The sequence below is a fragment of the Neovison vison genome, chromosome 3, assembly GCF_020171115.1.
Source record: "Neovison vison isolate M4711 chromosome 3, ASM_NN_V1, whole genome shotgun sequence".
NCBI classification, from domain to species: Eukaryota; Metazoa; Chordata; class Mammalia; order Carnivora; family Mustelidae; genus Neogale; species Neogale vison.
Window position 1 is genome coordinate 22,558,454 of NC_058093.1, and position 22,136 is coordinate 22,580,589.

The following is a 22,136-nucleotide window of genomic DNA, read 5'->3' on the forward strand; positions in this document are numbered from 1 at the left end:
TTGAACACTTACAGGTCTGGCAATGGTTTTCTGTGGGTCCCCAGCATCGGCCAGTACAGGATTTATGACAACGTCCACCTGTAGAAAAAGAAAAAGCATATGTACATTATAATCTTTCACTCTTTGACTAGGGGTAACTCTTCAATGAAAATACTCTTGCTTCTTTATGGGGATTTTTATGTTATACTATAGTTGAAACATAGCTCATAAAATGCCCACTTGAGTAGCAAAACTTGAATGTCAAATGCATAAGAAGCTGAAATACAATCTCCTGATACTCAAAATCCTCTCATCATTTTACAAGAAGTTTCAAGCATTTAGGGGCTCCTGGGTGGCCTAGGCTGTTAAGCATCCAACTCTTGATTTAACTCAGATCATAAGCTCAGGGTTATGAGATCGAGCCCTGGAGCCCCACACAGAGCCCAGGGTCAGGCTCTGCACTCAGTGGACAGTCGGCTTGAGATTCTGTCTTTCTCTGCCCACCCCTCACCCGTGTACTTGTGCTCTCTCTCTCTCAAACAAATATTTTTCAAAAGTTTCAAGCATTTAAAACATAAACTTTTTAGAAAGTTTAATTTCAATTATTTGATACTCTTTTAATTTTTTTTTTATACTCCCTTCATTTTCAAATACAAGCCTTTATCTCCTATAGCTGTATATTCCTCTTAAGGAGTTTGCTACTCTATGTATTTGGCTGAGCAAATACAGTTGTCCCACAAAAAATTCTCCTAAGGATTCAGCAAAAGAATACTAGCTAGAAGAAGTCATGTATAATGACTTTCTTTGAAGGCTTCTTCTGAATTTCATAGAAGGTTCACTCTAACTGTGGGTATAAGGGTTTAGAAGTGCTTATTTTTAGAATAAAAAGTACACATGAAAATCTATTAAAGACTAAAGCATTCCTATAACGTAATTCTTATTAAACCTTCCCTGATAATTTTCTAATATTCATTGTGAGTGGGTATATACAACTATATAAGATGTGTATTCTGATGTAATAAACTACATTATAAAAATTATGAAATAGCTTTATATCAAATGTTTCCCTCTTTCCTTGACTCAGGTTTCAGCTCTTCAGCTTGAAGGATCTTACAACTTGAGCAGTTTTTGATTTGTTTTGTTTTGTTTCTTTCCCTCTCTCCTTAAGAGACTGCCTAAGTGAACCTGTTATGCTAAATGCTTTCATATTTAAGGAGGAGATTCAGTAGACACTTTCTCAGGCTGAACCTCAGACCATCCAAATGGTCTACCCTTCTGCAATGAACAGTGCCATTTCCAAGTTAATGTAACAGATAGGTTCAATTCCAGTCACCTTCTTAAAAGTATCAGGATCCTTGCCACAACAGAGTTTATTTAAAGGAATTCTGTTTGTGAAGCCCTGTTGCTGACATCACCAGCGTATAATATCCTGTCATTCTGCCATCTGTTTATTTAGATCCAAACACATTATAACCACATAATGCAAGCTCATTGTAGCTGACAGGAAAAGGACTCCATCTGGCCTGAACAATATAACTTTAATCAGTGATAATGATAATTATTATTAAAAACCTACTGGAGCTCTTTTGTATGATGCTAATAAATCTAATTTGATTTATACCAGCGGAAATTAGAAAGGGCTGTGAGAAAAAAATGGGAAGCAGTGAAAACTCTGAATGCAAACTTTTTATGAGAAAGTAACTAAGGTTAATATATTTCTTTAGATGTGTTAAAAATCTTTTAAATCGACCTATTAAGTGGTCTGTTAATTAAAGATATCTGAAGCAGAAGATGATCTACTATTTAATCTATGACTTCTTTAATTGTGTTAGCGGCCAGTGAAATATTTAGCTGTATTTACTGTGACCAGAGCACTCTCAGTAGCTATGGGGGTAGCTATGGGGGAAGCTAAGTAACATTGGACATTTTAATATACTCAATGTTCCATTTTTATTAGATTACATATTTTCTACCTTCTTATTCTTGCAGTTTTGATTTACCACCCCAAGACCTATACCTAGATCCAATATAAAAAGGAGTATTACTGGAAATTTGGGTTATGGTTCTTGACAAAGTATCATGGCAAGACCCACCTAGTTGGAAACAAATGATCTAGTACTCCCACACACACAAAGTTTAAATAATTTAACCTTCACTATGCACATATTATTAGGAAATTTTGTTTGGTAGTTTTCATTTTTTAAATTCAGATTTAAACAAAAATATCTATTACTGCTATAAAAGAAAGCTAATAACTGCCTCTCTTCTGGGATTTTACTCAGTCTTATATTCCCTTCAACCCTTTTGGAAACCAAGAGGAGGAGGAGCACTTGGTGCACACCTTTCAGAATTCTATTACTACACACATGCAGGAGGAACAATGACCTCAATGTGCTTCCACAAATGGTTGCTCATTCTGGCCTGCCCTTCATTTGACTGTCTTTGACTCTATGGAACCTGCCAGTACATTTAGTTCAGCTTTAGTTTTCAAAACTCTGCCATAGATGGCCCTTGGGAAAACACTATTTTCACTGAGTTATTGCAATTTAGTAAGCATCAAAATATCTGACCAAATCTGACTGGAGATATTCCTGAATTAACGTATTTGCCATACTTTCATGTCTGCTACCTTAATTTGATTCCTGTAGACAACTGGGTTAGTTTAATACACTTTAAAATATATTTTTAGACTTTTTGTTTCCAACATTTCTGAGGAACCAAGTGTCAAAAAATGAGGAGTTAGATAAGGGATTTCTTTATTAATTACCTATTGAGAATAGGAAAAAAACAAAAACAAAACAAACTACAGACTCTCTTCCCTACCTTCTATCCGTCTATTTATCTAAAAGTACTTTTTTCAGTTACTTTTGCATCTGTGTATTAGGAACTATGTTAAGTATCAAAACAGACATGGTGCCTTCTCTAATAGAGTTTAGAATTAATTCAACATTATTTTAAGGGAAAAGGATTTTTATTACTCTCTAATGTTCACCTTCTATGGGGTTTGAGGAAAGATGCCAACAAATCTAAATTTTTAACAGTCCTCTTACTCAGGCAAGAAGAGCTGGATGCAGCCGGGTTGAGTTGGACCATTTCCAATGTAATGCCTGGTGGCTTAGAAATCCACTCCATTCCTTATACAGTGATTTATCTATGTGAGATCAGCCCAGAGCATTTCAGTGGAGAGGATAAGTATGGCCCATGAAAGATCCCTTGTGTGTCCTCTACAGAAAGAAAAAAGCTTTAACGATGGCCCAATATCTTACTGAGAACTTTCTCTCGTCTATTCTCAGGGGTGCAGTGTCTCAGGACAGCTGATTTCAAGAGGAAAAAATACCATATATTCACACTATTTTACTTAATTCACTATTTTAATTAATTCACACTGTTAACTAATTTTTTTTTAAGATTTTATTTATTTATTTGACAGAGAGAGGTCACAAGTAGGCAGAGAGGCAGGCAGAGAGAGAGGAGGAAGCAGGCTCCCTGCTGAGCAGAGAGCCCAATGCAGGACTCGATCCCAGGACCCTGAGATCATGACCCGAGCCGAAGGCAGCGGCTCAACCCACTGAGCCACCCAGGCGCCCCCACACTGTTAACTAATTTTATAAACCACTTCTCTCGTAGTATGTTTTTAAAATGAGGACAACAGAAAGAAGAAATAGATACTAGCCTATGTAAATGGAAAAAATGTTTTGGGGTACTGAAACTTGGTCAGTGTTGTCCAAATTTGCCTATTTCCAAGTCTCAATTGGCTACATGATTCTCTTCCATTGTTTATCACAATGATTCATTTAAAACTATGTGAGGGAATATGCCACTTAAAAATAAGAATCTGACATTTTCATTCAGCTTAGTGATAGCATAGTTATTTAAATTAATATTCCTACCTCCTGTCACTCTCACTCAAAGAGGGGAAATATAAAATAAAACACAATTTTAAACAAATATTTCTGTTCACTTTAGCAACCATTTTAATCTTTTAAAGTAAGAGCTGATTACTGCACATCAGCATTATTTTAATTCACAATCATCTCAGGTTTGACAACGCATTATTCATCACCGTAGTTAGCAAATATGACTAAATTCATCTTTTATGCTTGTCCAGCAGAAGTTATTAAAAATAAAGCTTCTGCATTCTTTTTTTCTTTCTTTCTTTCTTTTTTTTTTTTTTAAATAACTAGAGTCCCTGAGCCACTTTGATATTTTTAAGAGTCTTAAATTCACGCTGGAAGTTTTGCTTGTTTGTGGGACTACCTGACAGCAGAGATGGGATTTAATATGTACTTCTGGACTGCTTTCTGCAAGTAATATGCCAGGACAGTTGAAGAGTAACAAAATATGAAGTCACTACCAGCCATAAAAGATTATATCCTCAAACTGCCTCTAGCTAAAGGCAATGGAGTTATATCCCTGGATTCTCCTTTTAGTCCTTTTAAAAAAATGGCAGTCTTGACCTCTTAGAATTTCTTTTACTGGGGAAAGAGTGAGAGAATAGTATCTTTTTCATGACCCTATCATTCCGAAAGGAGAAGTGGAATCCTTATAGGAAGTCTATACTAAATCAGTCCCTATTTGTGAATGGATGATAAAAAGATGAATAAGTAAGTGCCCTGCCCTCAAGGAGCTTTCAAGGACCAGGAAATAAGTAGAAGAATAGGCAAATAATTAGGATAATTATAATATGGGTTAAAATATAGGTATGCATAAAGTGGAGAGGATGGATTTGAAAAAGGCTCCACGGAGGGGCAGGCATTTCAATCAGGCTTAAATGTCTAGTTTGTCAGAAGAGGAAGGACATTCTGGGCTGAATGAGTAACCTAAGGGATGACATTGAGCCATGGATACCCACAACTCTTTGGGGCCATAATGAATACTTCATAGTCTTTTGAGCTGTTTGCATAGTGACAGCTTCTGGAGGGTAAGCTTACAAAGTGTCTTGAAAATCTTCTAAACAGTTTATTCAGTGCAGGTGTTATGGAGTTGGTCACATTTTCTTAAAAACTGAAATTATGTGGTTTGATCTGCGGGGTACACTGGTTCCCAAAAGTTAGTGTTGAGATTTGAGAACCTGTGCAAGGTGCTGATTTTGTAGTCCGGGTTGAGTGAGGTACAGGAATCCATATTTTAAAAAAGCAATCCCAGGGATTCTGATGATGAAGTTTGCAGAGGACAAAGTATGTCTAAGAAATAATGGTTTGGCATATAATTCCAAGTCTCATAGTCATATTTTGAGACAATACTTTAACTGTAACATCTGATCAGATAGTTGGTAACCAAACTGACAGGATTAAGTGGTGTGAAAGTCTAGGAGTCTCTCATTTCCCAGTATAAACTCCTTGTTTTGTGGCTATATTTCCAGCAAGTTGCATTTTTCCCCCCAGCAGTCCTAAAAAACACATTTTTTTTCAAGTTTAAATTATTATAAACCGCCCATTAATAGTGAAGTCACAATATGATTCCAGCAAATGGTATGTTAGTATCATTATTTAATGATATTACTGTAATGTGGAATTGCCTTTTTTTTAACCAGATGTTGATATTCTGCTTATTTTTGTCTGGTACCTCTTGCTGTCCTGTGTTTGTTAATCCCCACACTTTTGTTATGTAAATGTTTTGTTGCCCCTTTCCTCCAATCTCAAATTAATCTTCCTGCCTTGCCTATGATTTGAAAGTTAACTACTGGATGAAAGCTTTAAATTTTATACATTTGCTATTCAAAAAATAATGGGCAATTATTTTCACTAACTGGGAAGACAAATTTAAATTTTAAAAAATATACATCGAGGTGGAATTTTTCATCTAGCAATAAATTAAGTCAGGAGTTAGCAGTTTAAAGTATTTTAGGTAATCATTGGGTTGAAAAAAGTAGATAATGTCAACATCATTAAACTAGTTTTTTTCTACACGCACCATCACACTATTCAGTCAAGCAATCTATAGTCCACAAAGATCTAGAGTAGCACACATACTTATATGATCAAGATTAATTTTGAACAGAAGTGTAAAATACATCAAGTTTAGTCTGAAATCGTCTATCCACCCACCCTCCCAGGGATTCCACTCCCCATTGGTGATCCGTAACTGCCAGAGCACACAGTATCTCCCCCAGCCCATCCGCCTAACCCCCATACCACCTCAGATAGGATTACAGACAGATGGCTAATGGATGGACCAGCTATCTGGCACACAGAATTGCGTAAAGGTTTGAAGTCCTGATCCTATCTAGTAAATTTTTATTTTTCCTGAAGCCTTGTGTAAACACAAATCAATCTAGAGGAGAAATCATAATGGCAGAAATCTCATGTGCAGGTAAAAGCTGGACAGCGTGGGGTGGGAAAACCTATAGGAGTGCCTTTTTAAAAACCTCTTTAATTGTGCGTAGGGGCAACTGGCTACTCCATTAGCAGACTCAGTTTGGATTTGCTTCCACATATCCAGGAACGGCCAGATCTACACAAAGTTCACAATCAAGAGGAAATCTGATGAGTTACAACTTAAGATTTTTGATCATCATTTACATTTATAGTCTTATGTCATCATAAGTTACTGATAGTTAGAAGCAATGGAATACAAATGCCCAAGTAAAATAGATATTAACAGACAAAAGGAATTATATTTCCCATTGAATGTAAAGATCGGATAAATATCTCCATTAATACTGTTTTGTAAATTCTATACTCTTAGCACACCTCCACAGTTCTTTAGGCTACTCTAATTAATAGACAAGAACTTAGAATACTGATAGCAAGGCCCAAATGGTTTTTGGAAAATCATACTACCAGTAACAAAAAAAAAAAAAAAAAAAAAATTCAAATTATAAGGAAAGTTAAATTTTTCCTGAAAAAACTATTCCACACTTGATACTATCATACTGATACATTTTAATATTTCATATTTGATATAGTCAAGCATTTCTTCCAAGTCAAGTACTTAGAAAGCATCAATTATCACTGCTTAGAGCTATTAGCACAGAACAGAATACAGGAATTCCCCCTACTGTGGAACAAAATTAGTTCTAATCAATGTCAAATACATTTCTGAACATATAAATAAGGGGTCTGAACAAACTGGAAAACCTTACCAGCTGAAGTAAAGAATAAATTAAGATGTGCCTGCTGTTCACCATCAACAATAGTATTAATGACAAGTACATTTATGAGCATTCAAGATGAACCAGCAAGGCCACCAAGAGCATCCATGAACATCCTTCAGAGTATATTCTACCTAGAAGATACCCCCTCAGAGGTCTATAGTGTACAACCTGTTCAGCTATATGTGCTGGTGGTCCTTCTCGGAATCTCAAGTTCTTACATATTTTAACTCAGTTGATCCTCATGGGACACTAACAGTCTGACACCTTCCAAAATTTCTATCTCCAGTCCAGAGCACACAGGGTACAGGCTTATACTTCTGTTTGCAAAACATTTCCACCTGAATAATTAGCAGACATTCAAAATATTTACATGTTCAAATTTTAATCCTTGAAATTCCCACCCCAGTCAAAAATTATCCTGTAAAGTCATCTTCAGTCAATCAATCAATCATAACAATCCTTCTTCGTATCAATCAAAACTTCCAGAAGCTCATGCTGAAAAAGTTGAGGTCATCATTTTCAGCTCCTCTCCTTCTCTCACAGCTTGAATCCAAATCATTAGCCTATCTAGTTACCACTAATGTGTGTGTGTGTGTGTATACATGGAGATTATATATATATAATCTCCATTCATTTCCCACCACCCACACCACTAAGCCACAATTATCTCCTGCTTGGAATAATGCAATAATCTCCTAACTTGTGTCCTAGCTTCTACCTTGGTCTCTTTAAAATCTCTTAGCCAGAGCAATCTTCTCAGTCTTACCAGGTCAAACTCCAATAGCTTCCTATCTCAAAGTAAAAAATAACAAAATGCTTACAATCAAGAGGTCTTGAAGGACCCATAATATTTGGCATGCCTCCAGTCAGATATGCATCCATAACTTTATCTCCTAATATTTTCTTCCTGGAACACTCCTCTGAGCACTCTCATCTTCTGTTTGCAGGATATACATGGTGCACCCTCTACTTAAGTCCCTTCCATTCCCTCTCCGTCCCTACTCTTAAATATTCCAGATGGATTTGCTAGATTCTATTTCTAATACACATTCAAATGTTGTAAAGTGTAGAAGAATATAAAAGGAAAATAAAATCCACCATAAACTTTGCATTTTGGTGTTTTTCATTTTTTGAAGTATATTAATATTGTTTTTTAAACAGTATAATAGTCTATCTAACCTGCTATTTTCACATTGTACTTTATCCTAAACATTTTCAGGTTACATTACATTAATGCAAGTGTGTGTATGTGTGTGTGTGTGTGTGTGTGTGTGTATGTGAATTTGCCTCCCATTATACAGACATATCATAATCCAATCAATCACTTGGTTTAATGGGAATATTTTGCTGGTAAATGAAGAAAACCAAGACATAGTTTTAAATGAAAATACATTAAGAATGAAAAAGAAAAGTGAGTTGGGGGAAATCAGAGGGGGAGACTAACCATGAGAGACTATGGACTCTGAGAAACAAACTGAGGGTTTTGGGGGTGGTGGTGGGGGTGCGCCTGGTGGTGGGTATTGTGGAGGGTACGTATTGCATGGAGCACTGGATGTGGTACACAAACAAAGAATTTTGGAACACTGAAAAAAATAAAATTAAATTAAAAAAAAAAAGAAAATACCACTTATTTCATATTATATTTTTAAGAAGGTTTATAGCTCATGGAAAGATACTTTAGAAATCAGAAAAAACTCAAACGGGGCACCTGGGTGGCTCAGTAGGTTAAGCCACTGCCTTCAGCTCAGGTCATGATCTCAGGGTCCTGGGATCGAGTCCTGTGTCGGCCTCTCTGCTCAGCAGGGAGCCTGCTTCCCTCTCTCTCTCTCTGCCTGCCTCTCTGCTTACTTGTGATCTCTCTCCATCAAATAAATAAATAAAATCTTTTAAAAAAATTAAAAAAAAAAAAAAGAACTCAAACATGCCATTTTTTATGTTCTCTGGAAAGCACTGATGCAGATGACTGGCACATATACCAGAACATTTGACAAGGGGATTGGAAGATCTAGATTGATGTACTGATCCTAGCAGTGTACTAAAGGACTCTGTACATATCTATCATATTGACTGTTTCATCACTGAGTTAGATAAAACAACTGAAATATGCTTACTAGGTTTGTTTATGACACAAGTTTGGCAGGGGAGTGACTGCTCATACATAAGATAACCAATCAGATTTTTTTGTTGTTGTTGTATCGTAAACTTGGCAAGTGGTTGCTGTTGTTGTTTTAGGTTTTATTTATTTATTTATTTTTACATTTCTTTTCAACATAACAGAATTCATTGTTTATGCACCACACCCAATGCTCCATGCAATACGTGCCCTCCATAATACTCACCACCTGGCTCCCCCAACCTCCCATCCCCTGCCCCTTCAAAACCCTCAGGTTGTTTTCAGAGTCCATAGTCTCTCATGGTTCATCTCCCCCACAAACCAGGCAAAGACCACAACAAAAAGGAGAATTTCAGACCAATATCACTGATGAATATGGATGCTAAGATTCTCAACAAGATCCTAGCAAATAGGATCCAACAGCACATTAAAAAGATTATCCACCATGATCAGGTGGGATTCATCCCTGGGCTACAAGGATGGTTCAACATTCGCAAATCAATCAATGTGATAGAACAAATCAATAAGAGAAGAGAGAAGAACCACCTGGTCCTCTCAATTGATGCAGAAAAAGCATTTGACAAAATCCAGCATCCGATCCTGATTAACATACTTCAAAGTATAGGATCGAGGGAACATTCCTGAACTTCATAAAGTCTATCTATGAAAAACCCACAGCAAATATCATCCTCAATGGGAAAAAGCTCACAGCCTTCCCGTTGAGATCAGGAACATGACAAGGATGCCCAGTCTCACCACTCTTGTTCAACATAGTATTAGAAGTCCTAGCAACAGCAATCAGACAACAGAGAGAAATAAAAGGTATCCAAATTGGCAATGAAGAAGTCAAACTCTCTCTCTTTGCAGATGATATGATACTTTACATGGAAAACCCAAAAGACTCCGTCCCCAAACTACTAGAACTCATACAGCAATTCAGTAATGTGGCAGGATACAAAGTTAATGTACAAAAATCAGTTGCTTTCTTATACACTAAGAATGAAAATACAGAAAGGGAAATTAGAGAATTGATTCCATTTACTATAGCACCAAGAACCATAAGATACCTGGGAATAAACCTAACCAAAGAGGTAAAGGATCTGTACTTGAGGAACTACAGAATACTCATGAAAGAAATTGAAGAAGACACAAAAAGATGGAAGACAATTCCATGCTCTTGGATTGAAAAAATAAACATTGTTAAAATGTCTATACTGCCTAGAGCAATCTATACCTTTAATGCCATTCCAATAAAAATTCCATCGGTATTCTTCAAAGAGCTGGAGCAAATAATCCTAAAATTTGTATGGAATCAGAAGAGACCCCAAATTGCTAAGGAAATGTTGAAAAAAAAATTCATATTTTAAAAAGCACTTAGTAAATAAAACGATGAGCCCAAATTAATAATATAAAATGCAATAGAATCAATGTAAATTTCTACATTTGTGGTTCTAAATAAGTATTTCCTGGACGTATCAACAGATATACACACATACAAAGTCTATCTGGCATAAGACAGGTTAGAATTTTGGGTCTCACTTTGCTTTTGGCTGTTTCATTCCTCAGGCAGTAAGTTAACTTCTCTGATGCTGTTTTTATTATTTTGTATTTAAGTGTTTATCTTATACATGGAAATTCACACTGTGCTGCATAGTGAAATCTAGACATCATTACCAAATCATCAACCTTAACACATCATTTACCCGTTATTGTGCACTTTCTGCATTCTAACAAGTAGACCAAGTTCTTTACACTTAGTATCTCATTTAATTTGAACAACAATATTATAATGTAAATACTATTATTTGTTTCACTTTATAGATAAGAAAACAGAAGCATTCTTTAAGCAGAGCCAGAAACTCGCTCTTTATAGCATGTCAGCCCTTTTTATACATAGCATGTTAGCGTATCACAAATTTTTGTTCTTGTACACTCTCAAATTTCTAATTGGCCTTTACTTTGATTCTATTACTTGTTTATTGAGGTTCAACAGTAGATGGGGCTAAAATAAATGCCAGTTAAATACAAACACATTTTAGTAATTAGCATTTATAACTATGGTAGGAAATTAACCTGTAGTTTAGGGGAGACAAAGTATTTGAAAGTTTTGTGTACACAACCGATGTAGAATAATGTCATTCACTGCACTAAGTGTTCATGTAAGTGCTGGCAAAATGCAGAAAACAAACTTGGAAATAATTTTTATCTGCATTCATCCTCCATTATTTAGAATTGGTAGGATCTTGGGTAACCTCAGAGTTAACTTCCCTTATTAATAAAATATAGATGATGACAGTTCTTGTATATGTTAGGGGTGATTAAATAGAATAGCATATGTAAAATGTCTGGCATGTAATAGGCATCAATCAATGATAGTTCCCTTTTTCCTCGCTCAAGATATTGTATATGAAAATATTAAAGAACAACAAAGGAGACAAAGAAATGCAGACAGTCAGCAGAGGTGATATGGCAGACAAATCAAGTTATCTGGAGACAGAAGTGTTTATGCAGACAGAGCTGAAATGATCAGTAAGGTATCACAGTTGAATAATAGGAAAGGGGGAGGGTGTAACATCACAGAAATTTTGACAGGCTTGGCAGACTGGGACAAGTGGATTTCAGAGGTCTCTGCATGCTTTTGGCAAACTTTGAGAAGCCACAGTCTCAGCAGGAATGTTACTAATAATCCAAATACAGTGAAAGCTCGTTCTGCTACTGGGATATCACATTCTTATACCCTTCAGCCTAGTGTACATGGAAGGAGGAAAAAAGAGCAGATAATATTTCAAGGTATGTGACAAAAAAAGCAGACAGAAACCCACGGTGGAACAGTATTTGGAATGCTAGAGAGGATCAGATGTCGTTGATGCTGGGGTTCCTGCCCATTCCATGACCCTCATCTGGGAGACTGCGAGTCAGAGGAGCTAATGGATCCCTAAGGAATTGTAGCCATCTCCATGTTCAGTGTGTGAGTGGTGGCGCATTTGAGAGGCATGATTCAGTAGCTGAAATTCAACCAAATGAACTTTACTCCTCTCAGAGGACATTAAATGGGATCCAAAGTATTGCCGGTGGCAATCGTTCTAAATCTTTTCTCCATTGTAACTTTTCTCACAATACTTTCAGCCTATGAAGTCTCTCATTCACAGCCTTCCCCCTGCCCAAGGAAGCTCACTAACTCTCCCCCTGCCTTTTTCCCGTCACAAAGCATTCACCATCTACTCTCTTCCAGTGTACCACTCTATGTCATTGATTGGCCTAGCCATTTTCCCTAAATACTTTTGTTTCATCCAACTCTCTAGTTAAAATTTTTTCTGCCCAATTTAGCATCCTAAGTGTGCATTCCAACATTCGAGGAAGACTCGGTGTGTTTGTGTGTGTGTGGACTTTTGGTCTAGTGGGCTGAAGAGAGCAGGCTGGCGGACATGGAATGTTTGCCATGGAAGGAAGACCATGACTATTTCCATATTTGCCATTTTTTAATCCTGTCAGAGTAGTGGTTACCTGAAAAGCAATGTGCTGGTTTTATTTCTCTATTAATATAAAGAAATTCCCAGTATCTGTGTGCGGCATGGTCTCCATAAGCAGCCTCTGTTTTCATCTGCCTTCCACTTGACAGTTCCAAGAATAGATCTATCTCCTCTATGAATTAATAAGAAATGGGTATTATCATAGGAAAACCAAAATGGATGAAATTATTTCAAGCTCCTTAAGGGAACAAACCATTTCTTCTATACAGTTCCTAACAGTACTAGAAACACAGTAGGCTTCCCAGATTGAATAACCCAGCATTTTATTTACTCAGAGACCTGTATCTTCACACTATAGTGCTAACCCAACTTCTTCCAGCCTGAGTAAGTTTTGAAAGGTCTTATGTCTGTGGTCTGAGACTTTATAATTAAGGCTGGGGTCATTAATCTTATAGCCTCTCTTTCTTATTATATCTGATATTGAGACTGAGTTTCTGTTACAGATTGCTAGCCTGTAGCAGTCAGTTGGGGAGATGAGACATCATTGAGACAGATAACAAAGAAAAATGGGAAACAAATTGGGGAAGTTTAGGTAGTTCCATGGCACTGTATTAAACAAACTTTTCTGAGGGGAGCCGCCGGAAGTCTTGTCTCATGTTCCTGCCATTATTTCATCCTCCAAAGGGACTTAGCTGTACATATATGTATGTGTGTCTGTGTATGCATGTGTGTATGTGTGTCCCAAGTCCTCACACTTAAAATAAAAACAACCACATTAACAAATAAGCACCCTTCTAAAATGCCACCACAAGCCTAAGGAATGAAATGTACTTTTTAAATTGATGAAGTTTATAAAAAGTGACCCAAAAGTCATCACAGTAAGTAATAAGCCTAAAATGTCTTGATGTAAAATGTTTTCATTAATTTGTCTTTGAAGTTCACACACAAAAGCTAAAATTCAAGAACAATGGATTTATAACATCTTCTTTAAAAAAGGATTCCATCAACCAGGTATTGCAGTGGCATTTCTTGTCGATGTACTATTAGATCTGAAAATTGAGTTATTTAAGGAAAAAAGATAAATGGTTTGCAAACCATTGCCTATATCTCTGCCATATTCCATCACAAAATGATTTAAGTCTAAATATTAGCTCCACTACTTATCAGTCTGCCCAGTTTCTTGATTGATATATATATATATATATATATATATATAGTTGCTCTTGTAATCATTCTGAAATATAAGTCCTCCACGTAGAATCAAAGTCCATATCAGCTAGCATCAGCTACGTCATAGACATAATGTGTTCTTATGTGGCAGAAATTGTTCTAGGTGCCTTATTTCTCATGACAACCTTAGGAGGAAAATGCTACTACAGATGAGGAAGCTGAGGCCAGATAAGTTTAATAATTTGTCCAAGATCACGCAGAAGGTGAGATGCCTGAAATTGCCCTGAGATCCGATCCCAGATTTCATGTTCTTCACCAATAGGACCAAGTATCTAATTTATTTGAACAGATACAAGAATAGAACAGTCATGGGGGACAGAGGAAGACTGAGCACACAAAATGAATTAAAACATTCATCGGAAGACAAACTTTATGTCAGAAAAAAGCCTGGCTTCTTACAGAATTAGTGTAAATACAGCTAAGTTCAATAGATCTTAGGTCAGGAAACCATCAGGCAAGAATGCTAAACGAGATCATTAACACAGGCACTTATTCAAAATCAGCTAAGGAATGACATGCATGCATGTCTTTAAAAAAGATGACTGAGGGTCACTTGCCAAAACCTTTAATGTATATGAGGAATGAGCTGCACTTAGCAAATGACCTCAGTGGGCAGAGTGGAGGGTATGAGAGGTGGCTGTCAAGAACGTCAAAAGAAGATGCCCTTCCCCACCCACTACCCATCCCCACAAAATTATTGGTGTATTTGCTTATAAATGATGATGGGAAGCTAAGAGAAGACTGATTACAGTCTCAGCTTTAGGCTACAATATAGAATAAGAAGTATTTTCATAAGAGGAGCAGATCTTAATTATAAATACTAAAAATGATAACTAATATTTAATCAGCACTTACTATGTGTTAGGCTCCATTTTTAACATTTTCATCTATTATCCTGATTCACTGGCATATTAAAAAAAATGAAGCATACAGGGGTAAATTAGACAGAGGAAATTTTGGGGGCTAAGATTCAAACTCACTTAAAATCCAGATTATGTGCTCAGCCACTAGGCTACCCTTTGAAGCAAAGAAACGTTAAGAGTAATTGTGCAAAGAGGATAAAGACACAGGGAGCTTTGCCTGCAATGTGGTCAGATCAAAGGTTTTCGTAGGGAGGAAAAGAAGAGGGGAGAGGAAGAACAATGAACAATTATATCTCCTTCTTCTCTCTCTATGATTGTCCATTTACATATTCTTAAAGTAACACATATTTATACTTACTGTAAATTAATTCAATATTCAGGAAACAATGTTTTTGTCCTCCCCCCCCCCAAATAAAACATTTATGTTCACTGTATGGATTGATTGAAATGATCATGAGAATGTTACAAAAGTACATGACATTAATTTACCTTCTTCTTTTTAAGATTTTGTTTATTTATTTGAGAGAGAGAGAGAAAATGAGCCATGGGGGTGGCAGAGGGTGAGAGAGAGAGAGAAGCAGACTCCTTGTGGGACTTGGACCCAGAGATCACGACCTGAGCACAAGGAAGATGTTTAACCAACTGAGCCACCTAGGCGCCCCTTAATTTACTTTTTTCTATTAAGTCAAATCAAGATGATCTCTATACAACTACATGGGCCCTTAGATATTTGTTTATTCTACTAGAAATGCAATAAAATATTTGACATTTAAAATTATTCAACTAATGAAATCGAGAAATAAAGAGATAATTGGTTATTCAGAAATCTATAATTTTAAAAAACTTTTAGTTTTATCGTTGACTTTTTTCTTGTAAAGTAAATTTCTTTATTCTGAAAAACACATTTTGGCATGTGGTAACTAGTAATAATTAACTACTAAAAAGTAACTAGTAACTTTGGCAAATAGGTAACTAGTTTAATGACATACTCTACTTCTTGAGTAGAGTTGGAATTGATTCTACAGAAATAATTTTAGAAAAAAAAACCACTCGGCCAAAATTTTTGTTTAATAAGGTAGGAAGAGGTAGGAGAATTAAAGTGTCTGGGACATCTAATTTTGAGATGACTTTAACTTCGGGCATTTTAAAATCAAGCCTTAAAATATATATTTCTCTTACACTTAAAGAACTTTAAGAGAAATGTCACTGCATAATTTCCTTTCCTTTTTTTTTCTTCCCTGCTTAGAAAGAGCACCTACAATTGCCAAAAGAATCACCTCTAAATAGAACATAATTTGTTCTTGCTAGGCAGCAACGAATTAAATAAAAGTTGCATACGGCTGCTTGCAATAATCCGGACTTGAAAGATTTCGAAGTGGGTTAGCAGCTTGATCTCCTTATTCATCTTTCCCCAGCTCCCTGCGGAGATGCCAGCTCCCCTGCTCCAGCTCTCCAGTGTAACCACCTCTGCTCTGAACTTTGAAATAAAAGTGGCTTCACGAGAGGACACCAAGAGGTGAGGGAAGAGAGAAGTAAAACTTCTTTGCAAAAGTTATGGAAAGAAAACTTGAATAGACAGTGTTCACTTCCTTGTAAACATCTTCCTTTCACTTTCTGGCTTTCTCTAAATAAGAAATTAGAGAAGAAAAAGAAAAAGAAGAACCTCTTTAAATTTTACTTAATCGTGCAACTGAGTTCCACAAAACCACTTTCGTTAGTAAAACGAGAATAAATATGTGAATGGTAATAAAATCTATGAATGAGGGTTGCAGAACAGGGCACGGACACATACATAATCACTCAACCCATTATAAAGTAAACAAATCAGAGAAAATAGAAGACAGCAACACTATATGGATTCAGCATAATTTTCATTAAATTTTTCATAATTGCTTTATACACCAAATATAAAATCAAGGTTTTATGTTTAAAAAAATCAACTATGGAATGAAAAACCCACTCATATGTGAAATTTAGAAAAAACAAACCTGCAAAAGGAAAGAAGAGAGGCAAACCAAGGAACAGACTCTTAACCAAAGAGAACAAACTGAGAGGGTTACTAGAGGGGAGGTAAGTGGGGGCATGGTTGAAATAGGCGCCTGGGTGGCTCAGTGGGTTAAGCCGCTGCCTTCGGCTCAGGTCATGATCTCAGGGTCCTGGGATCGAGGCCCGCATCGGGCTCTCTGCTCAGCAGGGAGCCTGCTTCCTCCTCTCTCTCTGCCTGCCTCTCTGCCTGCTTGTGATCTCTCTCTGTCAAATAAATAAATAAAATCTTTAAAAAAAAAAAAAAAAGAAAGAAAGAAATAGGTGGTGGAGATTAAGGAGCCCACTTGTTATGATGAGCACTGGGTGATGTATGGAAATGTTGAATTACAATATTGGACACCTGAAACTAATATAACACTCTCTTAACTAACTGGGATTAAAAGTAAACAAAAAAAAATCAATTATGGAATGTTTTGTAAATCTCTTTTACATTAATCAGGTACTTGTTATTTAAATTAATGAGTTTCTTCCTTTCTAAAAATTTAAGTCCATTTTTATCAACCTAGCATTTCAACCCCTACAGCTAATTCTTCCAGATTTAGAACTATTTGCTCATTCTTATTCAGCAGGATGAGTTAAAAATTTTATATATGGGTACATTTTTTTTAATTGCAGGGGAAAAAAAAAAAGAATGAAAGCAACATGGAAGATCACCAGAGGTCTCTTACTGATAATCAGTTCACATTAATGCTCCTCATTTTATATCTTTATTTTTTTATTGTGGAAAAATAAATATAACACAAAATTTATCATCATAATGTACAGTTAAGTAGTATTAAACATATTCATATTGTTTTTGCAACAATCAACACCATCTACTACCGTAACTTTTCATATTCTAAAACTTTTCACTCATTAAACAAAATCTCCCCATTCTCCCCTCCCTCCAGCCCCTGCAAACCACTATGCTGTTTTCTATGTTTATGATTTTGAGTATTATTTTAAAGATTTTATTTATTTATTTGTCAGAGAGAGAACACAAGCAGGGGGAGCGACAGACAGAGGGAAAAACAGGCTCCCCATTGAGCAAGGAGCCTGATGTGGAACTTGATTCCAGGACCGTGGAATCATGACCTGAGCTGAAGGCAGATGCTTAACTGAGCCACCAGGTGTCCCTGATTTTGACTATCCTAAGTATTCCATATAAGTGGAATCATACAGTATTTGTCTTTTTATGACTGGCTTATTTTACTTAGTGTAATGTTATCAAGGTTCATCTTTGTTGTAACATATGCTAGATAGTCCTTCCTTTTTTTTTTTTTTAAGATTTTATTTATTTATTTGACAGACAGAGATCACAAGTAGGCAGAGAGGCAGGCAGAGACAGAGAGGAGGAAGCAGGCTCCCTGCGGAGCAGACAGCCCGATGTGGGGCTTGATTCCAGGACCCTGGGATCATGACCTGAGCTGAAGGCAGAGGCTTTAACCCACTGAGCCACCCAGGTGCCCTGATGGTCCCTCCTTTTTCAGGCAAAATAATATTCTACCGCATGTGTATACCATATTTTCCTTATCCATTCATCTATCCATGGACGTCTGGAAAACATTTGTTTTGATTAGTTTTACATGGACTAGATTTACTGTGATTATTATCTAATTTAAACAGAGTATGTAGCCATTATTACTTTTTTTCCCAATAAGAAAGATGCCTTTTGGTGACAACAATCTCCAATTCCCAAAACTTATCATTTCATTTGACTCTTACAAAGAAAATGTGATTATTCTAATTACTTGGTCTTTTTCCATTGCTTCTGAACAGTATGAAAAATATTCTTTGTAATTTCAACAATTTTTATTTAAATAATGATATACATTTTTGATGAAAAGGCTTGTTAAAATTTATTTTAAAATAAGTTACAGAGAAACAGGAAAATCAGAAGACAGTCCCTAACTGGACAATTGGATCCCAGTGACCTATTATTTCATGAAATTTTAATCTCTCCAATCATTCGCTGGAAGACATCCAGTTTTGATTACTAAAAATTTGAAGATGCAAGTCTCTGATCAACCCTAAATGGGGCTCTTAATATCTACTTTGCATAATTTCTATAAGAATTAAAAATAGGAATTTTTAAGTGCCCGTGATCCATTAGGCCAAGAAAGTTACAGGTCCTTAAAGCAAATTATTGTTGCAATTAGTGACAAAAATCACATAAAAACAGAGAGCTACATACTCTCTAAGAGGGGATTGTATATTTGTCAGCTAGCTCATTTGCAGCAAACTCATACCTTCTAGGCCAATTTTGAATCTGCAGGTGATCTGAAATGTATTCATCAAAATATGTTTTTCTAATCCTTTTACTAGCATAGAAATCCTATATCAAGCCAGTGCTACTTATACCTGTACCTAGACTCAACTGGAGAATTTTGAAGATGGGTGAATTCCCATCCTTAAACCAAATTTACTCAGGGAGAATCTCTGGGAGTAGATTCTGATGCATGTCCAACTTTGGAAACTGTTAATCTACTGATCTCTCTTTCTCTCTCTCCTCTCTCTCTCTTTTAAGATTCTATTTGTCAGAGAGAAAGAGAGCAAGCACACGTTGGGGCAGTAGATGGCAGAGGTGGAGGGAGGCAGAGGGAGAGGGAAAAGAAGCTTCCTTGCTGGCAAAGAGCCCAGTATGAGATGATCCCACAACCTGGGGATCATGACCTGAGCTGAAGACAGACGCTTAACTGACTGAGCCACCCAGGCGTCCCTAATCTACTTATCTCTGGAGAACTTTGTCCTTTTCTAATGCTACCTAACATCTCTGCTGTCACTTTACGTAAGAATGATTTTTCTTCCAAGAAGCTATAGTTACATTTTTTTGATGGTAGAAAATTGACCACCTTAAGAGTTAGAGCAGTATGTTTGTAGGGTACAAAGATGTTAATCTTTGAGGTATTGAGGAGGGACGTATTGCATAGTGCACTGGCTGTGGTACATAAACAATGAATTCTGGAACACAGACAAAATAAAATATATGAAATAAAATGAAATGAAATAAAATAAAATAAAATGAATCTCAAATTACTCCATGAGAGGAAACATTTCATTAAGCCCTTTAGTCAAATAAAGGTAACATCTATCCAGCATTCTTCAGGATATTTAGTGCAAGAAGTTAACATGAATGCAGAAGTTAAATATACTATTTAATAATTTAAATGAAAAATGTTAGCAGAATATGACCCTGAAGGAGCAGATATTTTCCCTCCATAAATTTTTAGGTAAACTGTCCTATTCTTAAGTAGGTCATTCTTGAGGAAGCTGTGCATGTACATGTGTGTTTTATTTGGCATCTGCCTGCAGGAACAAGAGGCCACAATCAGTTCATACCATGCATGATGTGTAGGCTTAATTTTCTCTGCATTGTTATCGAGAGAAATGATAAGCACTGGACTGGGCTTAGCCCAGCCTTTACCTCTACAGGACTGCTGATGTTCACACATGGCAGTAGTGGATATAGCAGTCAGTTAGATTTTCTAGAATTTTCAGATCTGGTTGTTGGTTATAGCCATTACTAAATATTAAATTACATAAGCCCACACTTAAATTTTATTAAAGCTAAGGTAATAGATTCTCAAAATTCATTATTTTCAGATTACAATTTTTACATTATTTCAGTTTACAATTTTTTACTATTATTTGTATGACCGAGGTTATTTACATCTATTGAATCTGTATGGTGGAAATGCAACATAATGGTTTGCTAACTGGTCATCCCTTCCCAAATCCACATTGATGCTTAAAAGGGAGAATATAAAGAATGTTTATACCACGGAAATTAGCAACTCTTCAAATCGGGATATTTCTCCTCTATGAATTGAAAAGTTGTTATTAAATATTTACTAACATTCCTCTAATATGGCATAGTTTTAGACTGAAGAAACACTGCTTTTGGGAAATGCAGTATTAGAACTTTTCTGAGGAAGCCATGCTGTGTAGATTCTCTTATATGAAGCAGGCATTTCCTTATGTGACAAACTGATGTTTTCATTAGCTCAAAAACAGAAAATGAAATGAACCTTTGCCTGGAGAAGGGAGAAAAACTCTAGGGGAAAACAAAGGAATCCATCCTTGAGGTTTGGAAATGGTCCAAGGATCCTGGTAGTGAGGAATATTCTCACTCCATAAGCAGAAACACAGAAGTCAAGTTTGGGCCTCTCTGTTCCTCTCTCCCCCTCCAAACAGCCATTATTACTATTAGCAAAATCATGCTAATCACTAGTCTCTTTTATGCTTTGAGGAAATTGGGGACACAGTGGGTGTTAAAAGCAGCTGAGAGAGTGTTTGGCACAATTGTGAGGTTATTGGAGTCATCGGTAGCAGAGGCTTGAGTTAGCAGCAAGAGAATAAAGCCAGAGTGCGGGGATTATGGAATTTATTCCAGATTTTAGATGTTTTATATATAAAAATAAAGTAGAAACTAATTTATAATCATAAACTCTTGAGACAATGTGTGTATATATGTGTGTGTGTGGGCCCACATTTATATGAAATGTTTACTTTATGCATATATTTACTCTGTACAAACACACACAGCTATTACATATATTTGTAATATATATACATATTTGCAATAAAATAAAATAGCACATGCAATGTGTGATAAATATGAGGACTGGGATGAAATAAGAAAGGTCTATTATGAGAGAATTCTTTTGTTATGCCACTGGGGTTGAGGTATTGTTAAGGAATATTGTGTCATTTTCTAGAAAGCAAAAATTGTATTTCTTTAATTATATATATATTTGATTAAACATTGATTTGAGAGGAAACTATTGCATATGATGAAATTTCTCTTTTTGAATAAATTTCCTGCATGAATTTTCTTAAATAATACGTTTATCCTGGAGTGAATTTCAGTCAATTTGGAAACCCTCTTCTTTTTTTTAAAGATTTTATTTATTTGACAGACAGAGATCACAAGTAGGCAGAGAGGCAGGCAGAGAGAGTGGGGGAAGCAGGCTCCCTGCTGAGCAGAGAGCCCGATGTGGGGCTCGATCCCAGGACCCTGAGATCATGACCTGAGCTGAAGGCAGAGGCTTAACCCACTGAGCCACCCAGGTGCCCCTGGAAACCCTCTTATAAATGTAGGAATAATAGTCTTCTCCATTATGGATCATTTTCAAGTCCTTACTCTTTCATTAACAATATTAATGTTCTTATATTTTAAATACATTTCTAAATTCAGTTAGTGCTGTTTGCTAATATTCTGTTTAGAATAATTGCATCGAAATTGATAAGTGGGGGCTCCTGGGTGGCTCAGTGGGTTAAAGCCTCTGCCTTCGGCTCAGGTCATGATCTCTGGGTCCTGGGATCAAGCACTGCCTCAGGCTCTCTGCTTAGCGGGGAGC

General features: G+C 36.3%; 1 protein-coding gene across 5 annotated transcripts in view; it reads right to left on the reverse strand.

Moving 5' to 3' along the window:
- Nucleotides 1-22,136, reverse strand: part of ERBB4 (erb-b2 receptor tyrosine kinase 4) — a 1,164,558-nt gene that overhangs the window by 349,683 nt on the left and 792,739 nt on the right. For all 5 annotated transcript variants that reach the window (XM_044241525.1, XM_044241523.1, XM_044241526.1 and 2 more), the window contains exon 5: nucleotides 13-78. In XM_044241525.1, coding sequence (XP_044097460.1) covers nucleotides 13-78 — 66 coding nt within the window. The remainder of the gene's footprint in view (nucleotides 1-12; nucleotides 79-22,136) is intronic.